Below are 19,080 nucleotides of genomic sequence, written 5' to 3' on the forward strand. Positions count from 1 at the left end.
CTGCCCCCCCGGAAGTGAGATCAGCGCGGCGCCGGCGGAGGTGACTTCTCGCGGGATCTCCCGGGATCGCTCTCTTTCTCCTGCAGCCGCCGCCATGGTAAGTAGCGGGGCCCGAGGCGCGGCGTCCGGGGACCGGGATTCCGGCTGCTGGGGGTGCGGGCCGGGGTCTGGGCGGGCTCCAACGGCAGCCGGGGGATGGGCTGGGAGGTCGCGGGCCGGGGCTGCGGAGCATCGGGGGTGGTGATGTCAGGTGAGGCCGGGGAGCCGCATGTGCTGGGGGGGGAGGCAGAGGCTCACGCTGCCCCGGAGTCCTCTGCTCTTATGTGCAGTAGATTAAATCATATATACATATTTTATACACGCACACTAATGCCTGGATAGTGTGTATGTAATATATATATATATATATATATATATATATATATATATATATATATATTACATGCCTTGCTAATGCCTGGATAGTGTGTATGTAATATATATATATATATATATATATATATATATATATATATATATTACATGCCTTGCTAATGCCTGGATAGTGTGTATGTAATATATATATATATATATATATATATATATTACATGCCTTGCTAATGCCTGGATAGTGTGTATGTAATATATATATATATATATATATATATATATATATATATATATATATATATATATATTACATGCCTTGCTAATGCCTGGATAGTGTGTATGTAATATATATATATATATATATATATATATATATATATATTACATGCCTTGCTAATGCCTGGATAGTGTGTATGTAATATATATATATATATTTTCAAAAAAAGTTGGGACAAATCCTGGCAGCCGCAGCCCAACAGGGGTGAAAAATCCCGATTGTCAAAAGGTAAGTATTTACTTTTACTAACCTAATTCTACTCCCTAACCCTCCCTTAGGGGTGCCTAATGCTAACCTTACCCCCCCCCCATGCCTAAACCTAACCCCCGCCCTTCCCCGCAGCCTAACCCTAAGTTGCCCCCCTGCGCCTCTCCACGTCCCGATGTAGGTCTAATGACAGGCATCGGGATTTCGACGCCTGTCATCAGTGCCTTGCTGGGATTAGACAGTCGGGAAGCCGCCGGTCGGGATTACGTCCGGCCTCCCGACTGTCACAGCTGTGACTTCTGCCTCAGTGCACAGAATTAAACACTATATACATTGTAGCATTTGTGCTTTTATTCAGTGCCTTGTGTCCTGCCCTGTGTTCCATAGTACATCAGTGTATCCCGACTGATCTAACCAGTACCTGTGCCTCATACACCACACACCTGTCCTGCTCAGAGCTCTATTATGGCCTCATATATACTGCTATTCATATATCTTGCTATTAGAGGTGTGTTGGTTCTTAACCATTTTGTTATTGGGATAATAATTCCATGCTGTGGTGTTTTTACTCATCTGCCTGGGATTCACACTTGGAAATAAGAGTTTTACCTATCTATAGGCTTCAGGCTATTTCTGCAAACTGTAAATGGAGAATAACTTATTTGGCCCTTGTGCTGGACATTACCTAGCTGATAGTGGGGTTCCTCTATGACAGCAGTTCCAGGTCTCAACCCCAACAGGTCATGTTTTGAGGATTTCTTTAGGTGGGATAATTGCTGACCCAGCAAAATAGGTGAATGCAACTGTACGATTAAAGAAATTCAGAAAACTAACCTGTTGGTACATGAGGCCTGGAGTTGAGAACCCCCTGCTTACTGTGTCCCCACCCGAGACTAGAGTCACACCTCTGCCCTGACGGTGGCCTTGGTGTGCTAGAGTCCTCGGAGAGTCATTACTGATCTTATTCACTGGTTGGTTCTCAATGTAGCTCAACCAGTCACCAGTTCAGTGACATCTATCATACTAAATGTTTTACAAATTCAGCTTTAATATGATCTTATTGTAATTATAACCGCTAATTATGTGACTTCTTTCCCACAGCCTACTAAGCTAAGAAAGACCAGGAAGCTGCGTGGACACGTCAGCCACGGACATGGCCGTATCGGTGAGTGCGTGTCAGTGATGGGCAATAGGAAACCTTCAGAGCCTCTACTTGCACCTCTCAGACCCTTCTTGCTTATATCTATTACAGCTTGTAATGCTTATTGAGAAGGCCTGCTGATATCTTATTACAGGTTGTTTGTCCAATGTATTACTTTAAATTACTTTTGAGATTAAGGGGTCTATTTACTAAGCAGTGTTAGGAGACAGAGTGAAAAGTGATAAGGTGCCAGCCAATCAGCTCCCACCTGCCTTCTCACAGGCTGTTTGAAAAATGACAGTTGGGAGCTGATTGGCTGGCACCTTATCACTTTCTTATCACTTTTCACTCTGTCTCCTAACACTGCTTAGTAAATGGACTAATGTGCGGCCCTTTGGTAGGTGTTGGAGGGCCAATCACTATGGCCCATGTAGTGGATCAGGTTGTCTCACTGCACTAAACTTTGTTGGGGACATGTAAAAACTGGTACAAAAGAAGGTAGTGTCCCCCTGCCAACCAGGTTAACACTATCCATGATATTTAAACTACACTAAACAAAATAACATCCACTTATATCCTGCCAGCATAAATGGCAGCCAATAGCTAGCTATATGTACTTCAGGGGAGATGTATCAAGCATTCAAGTGAGGGAATACCAACAAATCAGCTCCTAACTGTCATGGTACAGGCTGTGTTAGGACGGGAGCTGGTTGGTACTTTCTCTCCAAGACTTTGTACATCTACCCCTTAGTGTTAACGGACAGGTCCGAGGGCCCTGCTCTCAGGGCTATAATATGTAGCACAATTAGTTTGATGTACCGAGGCTAAATGCTGCATATAGCATATTAGTCCAGGCAGATTCTAAGATAAATAGTGTGTGCAGGTGTTTGAGCCAATCAGAGGGTTTGCAATTAAAACGGGAATAAATGTATGTTTTGTATAGGTAGCGTGGCCTAAGGAGGGTAGTCTGAGAATTTGGTTAACTGAATGGATGTGAAGGGAGGAAATTCCAGTGTGGGTGCAGCCCCCAACAGAGTCCCATACCTGGGAATGGGGACATAGATAGGTTTGGGTTTCACCTGCATAGAGATACTGAAATACAGCAAGCTCATTAGTGTCCAAGGAAAGTGATATAGCTGGAGCGGATGCCCTGTGGATGAGCCTTATGGTACCGCTGAGAAAGAAAGTGAAGCAGGAGAACCAGGATACGATGGAGTACTGTAGGCCTAGGTAATGTAGGACCTCATTTAGACCTGGTCGCAAGCGTTGAGTGCTCGAAACCGGGTTGATGTTTAGGCCCTGCGCACGCGCAGCGGTTGCACTACGTGCGCGCAAGCCCTGGGGCGACAGAAATTCTCTCGCTCCGGAGCTCACTACAAAAGGGACGGCTGTCGATGTTGATCGACAGCTCGTCCCATTTTGTAGGAGTGGGGGCTTGGGTGGTTTTCACAAACGGAGGCGTTTTGTGGACGGCAGCACTGACATCAACAGTGATGTCAGTGGGGAGCTTCCTGCTCGATCAGAGCAGGAAGCTCCCTGGGGCTTGCGGTTGCCGAGACTCAACCTTAGGGTCTCGTTGCAAGCCGCGATGGTCTTGACCATCGCGACCATCAACCTGGTCGGTCGCTAAAGCTGTGGGTGGTAACCCACAGCTTAGCTAGCGACCAGGAGGCCGCACTTGAAAAGGCAAGCAGCCGCCCTCATTCAGAGCGAGCGGTCGCTTCTTGCGACAGCCTCTGAATGAGGGCTGTAGTTTGTATAAGAAGTGAGGGCTTGGCAATGGGAATACAGCAGAAAGCTCCAGGAGTGTTCTATGGTAGCAATGTATGTTAGATTCAGAGTTTGTCATTGACCACATTACTCTCTCTGGGAGCAATATATGGACCAAAGGTGGAATATCTTATGTGGGGTGAGTTTTGGACAAGTCTCTGGTAGCTTTGAGGGGGAAGGGAGACTGGAATCAGTTTCGGGTCAGAATTTTTCCTGACAATAAGTAATCACTGTATACTCCAATAATGATGGTAAGATACCCTGCGGAAGGGAAGATTACAGATGGTAAGCCGTGTGTGTGTGCGCGCTGGAGATGGCGTTAAAGGATCAAGTCGTGGAGTAGATACTTCTCATCACTTTCCAGACAATTTGGTGAAATGTGGCTCTAAAGCTGGTGTTGGCAATTGGGGATTATGATCTGCTTTCTGGAACTTGGTACATGTCACTATCTAGCAGTCCACATTGAGGGACTGGTGCAGATAACTCTAATCTGCTGGGGTCCTCCCCCCTCACATCTATTGTGAGCATCCAGTAAAAAACAAATCCCACAACATTCTTTTGGTATGTCCCTATATCCCGCTGTCCTTCCTCTTGTGTCTGCTGCGAGACTAGAGTCACATCTCTGCCCCCTATAGTGGCCTTGGTGTGCTAGAGTCCTCGGAGAGTAATGACTGAGCTTTATTCACTGGTGGGTTCTCCATGTAGCTCAACCAGTCACCGGTTCAGTGACATTATAGCCCCAAGCTCGTCTCACGCCTGTGACGACTGCAGGGTGTGTTGTGTTTCTTTTTGATTGCACAATGTAGCTAATGCTTTATAGAGGCCTTGGCCTGTGGATTAGGATTATCTATAGTACCCATTGGTGATATGGTCTTATTTAATTTTTTTTTTTTTGTCTCCCGTTTCTAGGCAAACACAGGAAGCATCCTGGTGGTCGCGGTAATGCCGGTGGTATGCATCACCACAGAATTAACTTTGATAAATAGTGAGTGTACAGATGACCATCTTATTGAGAATCTATCTTCATGGCTTGTGTTTTTTTTTTTTTTTTTTTTTTTTATCTTCAGTTCTGATCAACCTGGATATTTGAGATTTCATACATGAGCAGCCTCTTTAATTTCTGTGATCTGTTGCATTAATTTACATTACACATGGACGCAGGTCCCGGTGGTTTTGCACATGGACGCAGGACCGTGGCTTTGCTGCCTTCTCATTCTGTACCTTGCGAGACTAGAGTCACATCTTTGCTCCTCTAATGGCCTCGGTGTGCTAGAGTACTCGGAAAGTAACCACTGTACTTTATTCACTGGTTAGTTCTCAATGTAGCTCAACCAGTCACCAGTTCAGTGACACTTCATTATCTTGATCTCACATTTTGTTTTTTCCGTACCTGTTTTGAGGGTCCTTTAGTCTGTTTTTAAAGATTGTTCTAGTGACAACAGTCTGAACATGTAGAAGTATAATATTCAGTTTTGAACAGTGGTGGAACTTCAGCCTGGTCACCCATAGATAGTGGGTGGTACACAGCCCACACCACAAAGATGCCAGACCAAGACCTGGTACCTCTGGATGCCCCAGTCTCAATACCTGCAGCTGGGAGGTGAATACATCCCCCAGAAATGAGGTCATATGCAGATGTTCACAAACTAAAGGATTTTATAGTTCAGGTCTCTACCCCTCCCCCAGTGACAGGGGTGTGGAGCCTTAAATTATTAATGTCCATTTATAGACGGGGAACTTTCAGGATGGCTGAATTTTAAATATTCATCAAATGATCTGTAAGTTGGGTTGTGGGCCTCTGTCAACATCCCCACGTGCTTATTTCTGGGCATGCAGGCAGTGACCGGGGGTGTGTTAATGAGGGTTGTCAGTCTGAGAAAAGTATCCACCTATATATACACTCTGAAACCTCATATTTGGGAACGTTCGCTGCAGGTTGGGTGTAGCTCTAATGTAACTTAGTGCCGGCCAAGAAAATCGCCGCTCAGGGCCACTCATCTCATGCTCCTCAGCTATGAACCTGTTTTAGAGTAGTTTATAGCCTTAAATAACATTAATGCAGAATTCACTGTAAAGAATCCATGAGGATTTTTATTTTTTTTTATTTTCTTGATGGAGTTTTCAGCTAGCGAGACATCTAAGACTTCTTCTGATTTTCCAGCCACCCTGGTTACTTTGGTAAAGTCGGTATGAGACATTACCACTTAAAGAAGAACCAGCATTTCTGTCCCACAATCAACCTGGACAAGCTGTGGACCCTCGTCAGTGAGCAGACCAGGCTGAACCACGCGAAGAAACCCGATGGGCCAGCACCGATCATTGATGCCGTGCATGCAGTAAGTGCTTTTGTAGTGAGGGGACTATTAGAGGTATATGGGATGGTTCTCCTTGCATAGTCCTGCCTAAGTAACCTTACATACATGTGATTGTACTGTTGTATCCTCTGGCGAGGTTAGGCATTCTCTTGTAAATGTTATACCACATGTTTTTATGCCTAACACCTTCCTCCCTCCCTCAGGGTTACTATAAGGTGCTCGGTAAAGGAAAGCTCCCCAAGCAGCCAGTGATCGTAAAGGCAAAGTTCTTCAGCCGACGTGCGGAGGAGAAGATCAAAGGAGTTGGTGGCGCTTGTGTGCTAGTGGCATAAATGTTGCTGAATCGTTCATTAAAGAGACCTTCTGTACACTGTTGCGTCTGGGCATCTGTGCATTTTGGGTGTTAACAACATTTCTTGTATAAAAAAAAAAAAAATTAAATCCTTCAACATCTGGTACAAATGGCTACGAATTGAATCTGGACTGAATATAACTGAGCTGTTAGAGGTGGGAAGGGTTTATTGTTGGAACAAACAAGTATGGGCTAAAATAGAGATGCCATTAGAGCTCTCCGTTGGTAGAGTCCAGATGTGTCCTCATACATTATTGCTGCAGTCGCTCCAAACAGCCCCCCCTCGGTGCACCAGATCGTGTGACTCTGCTTGAGCCAAACGTGTTTTATTTTTTGCCTGAGAATGCGTCTTAGTCGCAATGGGATATACTAGGACACACCAGGGGGGAATTCAATTCAATGTGATGAATAGCTGTGTGAGGGAGCTACCGGAGCTATTCAATACACTGCGCTGTTTGCCTGGTCGGGAGTTGGTTTAGTCAGAGAATGCCGGTTCTGACGACAACCTGGTTATTTAGTTGTGAGAACTGGCATTCTCTGACTAAAGTGCTGGCCACCAGGAGGCTGTTAGCGCCGTGCTAAGCCGGCAAACTGCTACACGGCCTGCGCTCATGTCTTATTTTCCCTCTCATCCCGTGGGGTGGGGGGAGGGAGAGAGAGAGAGGAAATCCTTTAGCTTCGGTGGCACCCTCCTGTGGCTATTAATCGCATTGAAACGAATTCTCCCCCCCAAAACCTTATACGAGATTTTGCTGATTAGTTTGTGATGTGTACAACCGAGTCTGATTCTGTGTACAAAGAGCTATCATGCAGAGGCTGCAGATTTTTCCAGACCGTTCTCTTGTGCTTCATCTACATACTGTCACACACAGACACGTGTTATATATCAAATTAATCAGTGCACTCTCCCGGTGCGTCCCAGTACATCTCATTGTGGTTACATGGGACGTGTTGGCTCACTCACCCCAGGTGTACTTTGCCACATGGTGCATTGAGGCCAGATTTATGAGGTCACATGTCTTTGTTAAAATAACAGATGAGACTGCTCAGGTACCATGCTCCAGAGTTTGGGAACTCCTGTTGCATGTTTTTGGGTGCTTGCCAGTTTGAGCAGTAGAATATCTCTCCCTGGGGTGGTACTGATGGGGGAGCCCATGGCGATCTCACCAGTTGTCCAATGTCCCCAGCCCGTGTGAAGAGGTGAATATCTGTGTAAAACAATTGGGTGATTGAACATATACCATGAAACCTAAAGTATAGCTCTGAACCCATCTTGAAGCAAAACGTGTAAATCTGCTGGTTATGCAGTAGTGGTACTATGTCACAAGCTACGAATGGAGAAAAAAAGTGAGAGCAACAAAATGTAAAATGGGTACGTGAGCTTACAATCCAAGGCGTAGGGAGCAATTGATGCATAAGGTAGTAGGAAGAGAAAAATGCAGTAAAGTAATGCAGAAGCACTGAGCCCCCAATGTCTGAGCGGTGACTGGCATTAATGTGCCCGTATGAGCCCCCAATGTCTGAGCGGTGACTGGCATTAATGTGCCCGTATGAGCCCCCAATGTCTGAGCGGTGACTGGCATTAATGTGCAGGTATGAGCGGTGACTGGCAATGTGCAGAAGCACTGAGCCCCCAATGTCTGAGCGGTGACTGGCATTAATGTGCAGGTATGAGCCCCCAATGTCTGAGCGGTGACTGGCATTAATGTGCAGGTATGAGCGGTGACTGGCATTAATGTGCAGGAGCACTGAGCCCCCAATGTCTGAGCAGTGACTGGCATTAATGTGCAGGTATGAGCCCCAATGTCTGAGCGGTGACTGGCATTAATGTGCAGGTATGAGCCCCCAATGTCTGAGCGGTGACTGGCATTAATGTGCAGGTATGAGCCCCCAATGTCTGAGCGGTGACTGGCATTAATGTGCAGGTATGAGCGGTGACTGGCATTAATGTGCAGGAGCACTGAGCCCCCAATGTCTGAGCAGTGACTGGCATTAATGTGCAGGTATGAGCCCCCAATGTCTGAGCGGTGACTGGCATTAATGTGCAGGTATGAGCCCCCAATGTCTGAGCGGTGACTGGCATTAATGTGCAGGTATGAGCCCCCAATGTCTGAGCGGTGACTGGCATTAATGTGCAGGTATGAGCCCCCAATGTCTGAGCGGTGACTGGCATTAATGTGCAGGTATGAGCGGTGACTGGCATTAATGTGCAGGTATGAGCGGTGACTGGCATTAATGTGCAGGAGCACTGAGCCCCCAATGTCTGAGCAGTGACTGGCATTAATGTGCAGGTATGAGCCCCAATGTCTGAGCGGTGACTGGCATTAATGTGCAGGTATGAGCGGTGACTGGCATTAATGTGCAGAAGCACAATGAGCCCCCAATGTCTGAGCGGTGACTGGCATTAATGTGCAGGTATGAGCCCCCAATGTCTGCGCGGTGACTGGCATTAATGTGCAGGTATGAGCGGTGACTGGCATTAATGTGCAGAAGCACAATGAGCCCCCAATGTCTGAGCAGTGACTGGCATTAATGTGCAGGTATGAGCCCCAATGTCTGAGCGGTGACTGGCATTAATGTGCAGGTATGAGCCCCCAATGTCTGAGCAGTGACTGGCATTAATGTGCAGGTACGAGCCCCCAATGTCTGAGCAGTGACTGGCATTAATGTGCAGGTATGAACCCCAATGTCTGAGCAGTGACTGGCATTAATGTGCAGGTATGAACCCCAATGTCTGAGCAGTGACTGGCATTAATGTGCAGGTATGAACCCCAATGTCTGAGCAGTGACTGGCATTAATGTGCAGGTATGAGCCCCCAATGTCTGAGCAGTGACTGGCATTAATGTGCAGGTATGAGCCCCAATGTCTGAGCGGTGACTGGCATTAATGTGCAGGTATGAACCCCAATGTCTAAGCAGTGACTGGCATTAATGTGCAGAAGCACAATGAGCCCCCAATGTCTGAGCGGTGACTGGCATTAATGTGCAGGTATGAGCGGTGACTGGCATTAATGTGCAGGTATGAGCCCCCAATGTCTGAGCGGTGACTGGCATTAATGTGCAGGTATGAGCCCCCAATGTCTGAGCAGTGACTGGCATTAATGTGCAGGTATGAACCCCAATGTCTGAGCAGTGACTGGCATTAATGTGCAGGTATGAACCCCAATGTCTGAGCAGTGACTGGCATTAATGTGCAGGTATGAACCCCAATGTCTGAGCAGTGACTGGCATTAATGTGCAGGTATGAGCCCCCAATGTCTGAGCAGTGACTGGCATTAATGTGCAGGTATAAGCCCCCAATGTCTGAGCGGTGACTGGCATTAATGTGCAGGTATGAACCCCAATGTCTGAGCAGTGACTGGCATTAATGTGCAGGAGCACTGAGCCCCCAATGTCTGAGCGGTGACTGGCATTAATGTGCAGGAGCACTGAGCCCCCAATGTCTGAGCGGTGACTGGCATTAATGTGCAGGAGCACTGAGCCCCCAATGTCTGAGCGGTGACTGGCATTAATGTGCAGGTATGAGCCCCCAATGTCTGAGCGGTGACTGGCATTAATGTGCAGGTATGAGCCCCCAATGTCTGAGCGGTGACTGGCATTAATGTGCAGGCATGAGCCCCCAATGTCTGAGCGGTGACTGGCATTAATGTGCAGGTATGAGCCCCCAATGTCTGAGCGGTGACTGGCATTAATGTGCAGGTATGAGCCCCTAATGTCTGAGCGGTGAATGGCATTAATATGCAGGTATGAGCGGTGACTGGCATTAATGTTGCAGGTATGAGCCCCCAATGTCTGAGCGGTGACTGGCATTAATGTCCTGCTGCTCAGTTTGAGAAGAGATGTAAGGTGGAGATGTGAAAGATGGATTAGTCGCTAGAATTCCAGCTGCTGGCATTCATGACTGTTAACCATTTATGCTTGCAGATATCCTGGTTCTGGAGAAGAGAATGCTTTACTGTTGTGGTCATCAGCAAGGTTGGGCAGGCTAGGCACACTGCATTGCGCAACAGCATTACACCGTGTGGAAAGCAGGATAGACGGGCTAAATGCGTACAGGCAAACAGAGGAGCACTTAGGTTGGGAGGGTGTTGAAATGTTTGTTGTAGCTGAATTACGGTTAAACTACAGATGGGTGGTCAAGGCATTTGAAGGTTTGTGGAAGAGGCATCTGGAGTGGATAGGGAACTCTATAAAGGTGCCGCGGCACAGGACAAGTCATCCCTGTGTCAGGTAGATCTAAGGATGAATGTTGCAAGATGACATTTGGGATGTATGAAAGGGGTGATGCTGAGGGTTTTGAGAGCATCTTATTTGAGTTAGATTCTTGAGGTCACAGGGAGCCAGTGTAGGTGGTTTGCAGATGAGGAGCTGTGAGAGGTTTTCTTGCACCAGCCTTTACCATTAAAGCCAGAAGAAAATGTTGCAGTAGCAAGGTGGGAGATGAGACTTCATAAGTGTTGCTATTGTCTTGGTTGTATACTATGAGAGACACTGAGATCTATTTAATAACAATGCTAATTGCCGGTGGCATATTTAGTTTAGGGTCAGTGATACGAACAGGATGCTTTACTGTTGGCATGACACAGGACTGATGGTAGCGCTCAGCTTTCCTTCTCCGGACAAGTGTTTTTCCAGATGCCCCAAACAATCAAAGTGGATTCATCAGAGAAATAACTTTACCCCAGTCCTCAGCAGTCCAATCCCTGTACCTTTTGCAGAATATCAGTCTGTCCCTAATGTTTTTCCTGGAGAGAAGTGGCTTCTTTGCTGCCCTTCTTGACACCAAGCCGTCCCAGAAAAAAAAAGTCTTCATCCTGTGTCATGCCAACAGTAAAGCATCCTCAGACCATTCATGTGTGGGGTTGCTACTCAGCCAAGGGAGTGGGTTCACTCACAAATTTGCCTAAGAACACAGCCATGAATAAAGAATGATACCATAACTTCCTCCAAGAGCAACTTCTCCCAACCATCCAAGAACAGTTTGGTGAGGAACAATGGCCCTGATTCAGAGCCGGACGCTCTGACCAGAGCGCTCGCTCTGAATCAGGACCCTCCTCCATTAATATGGAGCGTCCTCCTGGACGCTCGTATAGCTGTGGGTCACCACCCACAGCATATACAAGCGAGTGAAACCCTGAGGTCGGGTTTCCCAACCACAAGGCCAGGAGTGATTTTTGGCTCTTATCAGAGCCAAAATCACTCCCACTGACATCACTAGTGATGTCAGTGGGGCCGGCTTCAGTCATCGACAGCACACCCCCTTTGGTGCGAGACCCGGAGCGATGGAAAGTCCTTCGCTCGCCGGGTCTCGCGCATGCGCACGACGGGGCTCCCTCCGTCGTGCGCATGCGCAGTGGGGACCATCGACCCACTTGCGAGCGTACTGCCGCTCACGAGTAGGTCTAAATGACCCCCAATGCCTTTTCCAGCATGATGGAGCACCTTGCCCTAAGGAAAAAGTGATCACTAAGTGGTACGGGGAACAAAACATTGACATTTTGGGACCATGGCCAGGAAACTCCCCAGACTTTAATCCCATTGAGAACTTGTGGTCAATCCTGAAGAGGTGGGTGAACAAACAAAAACCCACAAATTCTGACAAACTCCAAGCATTGATTAGGCAAGAATGGGCGGCCATCAGTCAGTATGTGGCCCAGAAGTTGATTGACAGCATGCCAGGGCGAGTTGCAGAGGTCTTGAAATAGAAGGGTCAACACTGCAAATATTGACTCTTTGCATAAACTTAATGTAATTGCCAATAAAAGCCTCTGACACTTATGTAATGCTGTAATGTTACCTCAGTATACCATAGTAACATCTGACACTTATGTAATGCTGTAATGTTACCTCAGTATACCATAGTAACATCTGACACTTATGTCATGCTGTAATGTTACCTCAGTATACCATAGTAACATCTGACAATTATGTCATGCTGTAATGTTACCTCAGTATACCATAGTAACATCTGACACTTATGTAATGCTGTAATGTTACCTCAGTATACCATAGTAACATCTGACACTTATGTAATGCTGTAATGTAAGGATATTGAATTAGAACCTCTATACACTCCTGCCTATACCTTCTAATATCCTGCCTATAAACCTCTAAGGATGATGCTATTTTGCGTACGCAGTCATATAGTAAATAATGTTACCTCAGTATACCATAGTAACATCTGACACTTATGTAATGTTACCTTAGTATACCATAGTAACATCTGACACTTGTGTAATGTTACCTCAGTGTACCATAGTAACAACTGACACTTATATAATGCTGTAATGTTACCTCAGTATACCATAGTAACATCTGACACTTATGTAATGTTACCTCAGTATACCATAGTAACATCTGACACTTATGTAATGTTACATTAGTATACCATAGTAACATCTGACACTTATGTAATGCTGTAATGTTACCTCAGTATACCATAGTAACATCTGACACTTATGTAATGTTACCTCAGTATACCATAGTAACATCTGACACTTATGTAATGCTGTAATGTTACCTCAGTATACCATAGTAACATCTGACACTTATGTAATGTTACCTCAGTATACCATAGTAACATCTGACACTTATGTAATGCTGTAATGTTACCTCAGTATGCCATAGTAACATCTGACACTTATGTAATGTTACCTCAGTATACCATAGTAACATCTGACACTTATGTAATGCTGTAATGTTACATTAGTATACCATAGTAACATCTGATACTTATGTAATGCTGTAATGTTACCTCAGTATACCATAGTAACATCTGACACTTATGTAATGTTACCTCAGTATACCATAGTAACATCTGACACTTATGTAATGTTACCTCAGTATACCATAGTAACATCTGACACTTATGTAATGCTGTAATGTTACCTCAGTATACCATAGTAACATCTGACAAAAAGGTCTAATATCACTGAAGCAGCAAACTTTGTGAAAACCAATACTTGTGCCATTGTCAAAACTGTTGGCCATGGCTGTACACACTGCTCATGTCTAATGTAACGTAGCCATGTTATCTTTTTTTTATTTTTGCTACTACGCATAAGTCTAAGGTGGGTACATATTAGACAACATGTTGTCTGATTGGGCTGTGTACCCACTATGTCGGCCCTTGTGCCCTCTGCCGGGTCGTTCATCGCATCGACAGATCTGCAGTAACATGCTGCTCCATCTGTCAATGCGATGAGCAACACCAGGCAGGTGATTGCAGCCGGCGCCCGACACCGCATCATGTAATGTGTACCGACCTCCTGGTGTTGACCATCGCATCGCTGGGTACACACATTAGTAAGTGTCTACCCAGCCTAAATAGCACCAAGCATGTGTCCCAATTGTGTCTGTATAGTGTTGCAGTTGTCGTTGCAGGCGTACACAGGGAGAAGTGTAGTAGGTGTCCCTGGGCGGTGGCAGGGAGGTGTCTTAGCGCAAGCGCAGAGATGGCGCGTGTTATGGGAGTGTCACCGTGTCTTTGACAATGGTCACGTACAGACGATGGGCCGCTCACATAGGAGGCCATACGCGAACGGAAAGACTGCGTCCTGCCATAGAGCTGCTGCAAGTTACTATGGGTGTGTCTAAGGCTGTATGGGCGCTCACAGCGGGACGCCTTACACGTTTGGATGGACACCAGGGAAGGAATGAAGCGGCATTTGCAGCAAGTCGCAGGCGGGCAACCGTTCGTATATGCTGCTGCGATCACCTCAGAGTCAAACCCATAGGGCAGAGGTTACCAAACTCCGCCATAACAGTCCATGTTTTAAGGATTTCCATGCTTGAGCACAGGTGACTTAATTAGTACCTCAGTCAATTTTGATTTAACTATCTGGACTCAAGCTTGGATATCTTTAAATACTGGACTGTAATGGCGGGGTTGGGAACCTCTGCCATGGGGGGGGGGGGGGGGGGTGATTGAAGAAAGATGATGCTGTTGAGCGAGTTGGTGATTGAGAACGTGGTCTAAATGATGATGGGAATGTGCCAAGGGAGAGAAATAGGCTAAAATGGTTGTCATGGGGGGGAGGACTGGAGCAGCTGGGTCATGGGAGGATGCCGCAAGGTGAGATGAGTGCCGAGACTCTGTCCACATTACTGGAGAGTAGGAGCTGATGGTGCGTTGATGTTTGTTTGGTAAGTGACCTTGTAGTGTTGTGAGATGAAATATAGTTTATAGTGCTTTGGCATCAGATTTCCTCCAGTGGTGCTCAGCCGTGCACGAGCGTGTGTGTGTGTGTGTGTGTGTGTGTGGTTGGCAGGTATATGGTTTGCCTGGGTTGAAGTTTAGATTGTCGGAGACCTGGTGGCATTTAGAGCTGTATTGCTGAAGTGAGGGTTCTGTTGTAAGTGGAAGCTTAATCAGTGTCGGGCGGGGGGCTCATAGGAAATAATAGTTGTTTTAATGAAAATGTGAAGTGGTTGAGGTCAGAATGCAGGAAGACCAAGTTGGAGAACTGGAGCAAAGGTTGCAGAAGTCTAGATGAAGATTGTCCGTCACACTGGATGGTAGGTGACGTATACTGGGAGTGACCAAGGCAGGATGTATGTGAGAGACGTATAGGGCCCATAGAGGCAGTGGGGATAAATTAGCCAGGTAGCAGGACTGGGGAGTGATAAATGACTGCAACACGAGGTAAAGAGAAGAGACATTTAGTGCAGATTCTATTAACCACACACTCCTGGCTACTTACGGTATTTAATATATTTACTTTTAAAACGTGCCATATTTTTTTTTCTACTATACTTAACACCCAGCAAAGTGTCATTGTCGGGACTTCATGTATAACTAAATTGGGCCCTCAGGTTGGAAGGGAAGGAGAGGGAGTGTTCCAGCGGTATGACACGTAAGGTGTAGTATGGAGAAAGTGGGACACCCCCTGCCACCACCTTGTCTGTTTGCAGGGTCTGGCAGTGTGGCTGAGCGAGCGGCCGGGGATGTAGTGGAGATAAGCCATATTCCTGTAATGGAGAGCAGGTCAATGGAGTTATGAAATAAATAGATGGATGTGAGCGTACTACAAAGTGCCAAGGACAAAGGAGGGAGAGCGATGAGAATGTTGGGAGTGGTGGAAAGTGTTGGGCTGAAACAAGAAATGTGGTGGGTAGGGGGATGGCACAGAGCCCAGGGTTGGATGTTATGGAGCAGGAGAAAAAAAAAAGAGGATGTGGGTATTACTTAGCCTGAGGACTATTTCTGCAGAAGTCTGGCGGTGGGTGCAGGTTAATGCTGATGGGAGCAGTGAAGTTATAGGGGAGGGAGAAGGGTGGTCAAAGTAGGAGAAAGAGAAGGTATAGGGTCTCATTCAGACCCGCTCGCAAGCGGGTCGATGGTTGTGCATTGCGGGAGCCCCGTAGCGAGTGAAAAATTAACTCGCTCCGGGGCTCGCTACGTCTGTCGATGTTGATTGACAGCTGGGGGGGTGGCTGGACAAACGGAGGCATTCCTGAAAGAACGCCTCCCGTTTGGGGGCGGCCCCACTGACATTACGAGTGATGTCAGTAGTGAGCTTCCGTCTCTATTAGAGCCGAAAGCTCATTGGGGCTTGCGGCAGACGAGACCCTACCACAAGGGTCTCGTCGCAAGCCCGATGGTCGTGACCATCACCTGGCCGTTCGCAAAAGCTGTGGGTGGTCACCCACAGCTTAGTGAGCGGCCAGGAGGCCGGCTTTAGAAAAAGAAAAAAACTGCCGCCCTCATTCAGAGCGAGCACTCGCTTTTTGCGAGCGGCTCTGAATGAGGTCCATAGAGTGTCTGCCAGGTGGAATGGGGTGGATGAATGGGGGCGTGTAATAAGAGAGTGGGGAGGAACGATGGATTAAAGTTGTGCAGGGTCGGAGGAGGAAGCTACTGTATTATCTTATAAGGCAGAGGTTCCCAAACTCTGTCATTACAGTCCAGGTTTTACGGATATCCATGCTTGAGTCCAGATGGTTAAATCAAATTGACTGAGGTACTAATTAAGTCACCTGTACTCAAGCATGGATATTCTTAAAACATGGTCTGAAATGGCGGAGTTTGTGAACCTCTGTTTTTAGGTGCCACAGTTTCCGCAGTGCCGTACAGGGACTATACCATGACACTTGATACATATATACAGTAAATGGCTGGGTACATACTACTAGGTATATAGTTAGATTGAATGACTAATATAAATCTATAGCAGATTGGTAGGTGTGTACATCCAATATGTCTGAATGACATCAGTCACAGACGTATCAGATCGGCCCTGCAGCACAGCCGATGCCGATATACCTTGCAGATATATCGGTGCATCTGTGTGCAAGTTACCAGCCGACCGCCTGTACACTTGCTGCGGGGATCACCGACACCGACATCTCACCTGGGTGGGCATTTAAATGCCTACCCAGTTGTAATGTCAGGCCAGACATTTCGAGTGGCCAGTTGGTAAGTGTGGATACCCTAACCAATTAGCCGCTTGGATGGTGCAACCGACGCTCTGTCTCTTAAAGGTACAGTACGTACACACTAGACGTGCTCACAATGCGATATCGTGAGCGATTTCCCCTGAACTCTCCCTGGCAGCTCCCAGGCTCTCCAGGACACGATATGGTGCTAAAAAGTGTCTACCAGTCCAGGTTTTAAGGATAGCCATAATTGAGCACAGGCAACTTAATTAGTACCTTAGTTATTTTGATTAAACCATCTGTGCTTTAGCATGGATATCACCAAAACCAGGACTGTTAGTGTGCCTTGAGGACCGAGGTTGGGAATCACTGGTCTAGTGTGTTCGCACCTAAAGTGTATGCCCAGATTAAGTTGACATGTTTTAGGAACAACACAGAGCAATAAACCGAACAACTAGGTAAGGGTTGAGGGAGTGATAACTCCGTATCTAAAAGGGTAAGTGGAGGTCGGCCACAGGGAGGGGTAGGCAGTTCAGTGCTCCGAATTGCTGAATGGGGCTAGATGAGTGTAAAGGAGCACTGGTAGCGAGTAAGGGGTACTGTGAGGATGGAGGGACTTTCCCATAAGAGCTTATGTATTAAAAGGAGGGGTGAACTATGGAGTAGAGAAAATTGAGGGAGGAGAGGGGACTGGAGACTTAGGAAGATGGTTGGAAGGCTTTGATGAAGGGGTACATTTTGAGTCTATGTTTGACACTGGGGAGATTGGTAAAAAGTCTGACTTGAATGAGGGAGTTCCAGAGGAGGTGGGCATGAGAGGTGGTAATTGGAGGAAGAGCGAGTGAAGTGTGGATAGAAATAAAGGTTGGATATGTAGAAGGAGGCAAAGTCATTAGAACTTTGTAAGATAGTCAACAGTCTGAACTGGATTCTAAGGGGTATTGAGAGCGAATGAAGCAGGTTGTAGAGAGGGGAGACCAACAGAGAGCGGTTACAAGGGAAAATGAGAAAAGCATCAGCGTTCGTGATAGATTGAAGTGGTGGGGGAGGCCAGAGGGAAAGAGGTCACTGTAGATGAGTGCGTGGATCAGGGTTTTGGTGGCATTGGGTGATAAATGGCCTGAACCTAGAGATGTTACTGTCCCCTGGTTTTGGTAAGGACACTTAGTGAAAGACAATCACACTTAAGCTCAGTAGGTCCAGCAGACAAGCAGGGATGGCAAGAGCACTGACAGTTGACTCAGTAGGTCCAGCAGACAAGGGGAGATGGGAAGAGCACTGACTGTTAACTCAGTAGGTCCAGCAGACAAGTGGAGATGGGAAGAGCACTGACAGTTGGCTTAGTAGGTCCAGCAGACAAGTGGAGATGGGAAGAGCACTGACAGTTGACTCAGTAGGTCTAGCAGACAAGTAAAAATGGGAACAGCACTGACAGTTGACTCAGTAGGTCCAGCAGACAAGCGGAGATGGGAAGAGCACTGACAGTTGGCTCAGTAGGTCTAGCAGACAAGCGAAGATGGCAAGAGCACTGACAGTTGGCTCAGTAGGTCCAGCAGACAAGTGGAGATGGGAAGAGCACTGACAGTTAACTCAGTAGGTCCAGCAGACAAGCGGAGATGGGAAGAGCACTGACAGTTAACTCAGTAGGTCCAGCAGAGATGGCAAGAGCACTGACAGTTGACTCAGTAGGTCCAGCAGACAAGTGGAGATGGGAAGAGCACTGACAGTTGGCTCAGTAGGTCCAGCAGACAAGCGGAGATGGGAAGAGCACTGACAGTTGGCTCAGTAGGTCCAGCAGACAAGCTGAGATGGCAAGAGCACTGACAGTTGGCTCAGTAGGTCCAGCAGACAAGTGGAGATGGGAAGAGCACTGATAGTTGGCTCAGTAGGTCCAGCAGACAAGCGGAGATAGGAAGAGCACTGACAGTTGGCTCAGTAGGTCCAGCAGACAAGCGGAGATGGCAAGAGCACTGACAGTTGGCTCAGTAGGTCCAGCAGACAAGTGGAGATGGGAAGAGCACTGACAGTTGACTCAGTAGGTCTAGCAGACAAGCAAAAATGGGAACAGTACTGACAGTTGGCTCAGTAGGTCCAGCAGACAAGTGGAGATGGGAAGAGCACTGACAGTTGACTCAGTAGGTCTAGCAGACAAGTAAAAATGGGAACAGCACTGACAGTTGACTCAGTAGGTCCAGCAGACAAGCGGAGATGGGAAGAGCACTGACAGTTGGATCAGTAGGTCCAGCAGACAAGTGGAGATGGGAAGAGCACT

General features: G+C 47.0%; 1 protein-coding gene and 3 non-coding genes across 4 annotated transcripts; all 4 read left to right on the top strand.

Annotated features, from left to right (window-relative positions):
- Positions 1-14: 14 nt before the first annotated feature.
- RPL27A (ribosomal protein L27a) lies at positions 15-6,449 on the top strand. Its single transcript, XM_088481810.1, has 5 exons — positions 15-97; positions 1,955-2,018; positions 4,674-4,749; positions 5,926-6,100; positions 6,283-6,449. Exons 1-5 carry the CDS (start codon positions 95-97, stop codon positions 6,409-6,411), a joined length of 447 nt encoding a protein of 148 aa, XP_088337936.1. The 5' UTR covers positions 15-94; the 3' UTR covers positions 6,412-6,449.
- Positions 1,740-1,870, top strand: LOC148513507 (small nucleolar RNA SNORA3/SNORA45 family). Its single transcript, XR_015880174.1, has one exon. It is a non-coding gene; the product is annotated as a small nucleolar RNA SNORA3/SNORA45 family (small nucleolar RNA).
- LOC148513508 (small nucleolar RNA SNORA3/SNORA45 family) lies at positions 4,366-4,498 on the top strand. Its single transcript, XR_015880175.1, has one exon. It is a non-coding gene; the product is annotated as a small nucleolar RNA SNORA3/SNORA45 family (small nucleolar RNA).
- On the top strand, positions 4,988-5,119 carry LOC148513509 (small nucleolar RNA SNORA3/SNORA45 family). The gene has a single exon (XR_015880176.1). It is a non-coding gene; the product is annotated as a small nucleolar RNA SNORA3/SNORA45 family (small nucleolar RNA).
- Positions 6,450-19,080: the final 12,631 nt, after the last annotated feature.

This window comes from Taudactylus pleione, unplaced genomic scaffold (genome assembly GCF_031769625.1).
Source record: "Taudactylus pleione unplaced genomic scaffold, aTauple2 ptg000278l, whole genome shotgun sequence".
NCBI classification, from domain to species: domain Eukaryota; kingdom Metazoa; phylum Chordata; class Amphibia; order Anura; family Myobatrachidae; genus Taudactylus; species Taudactylus pleione.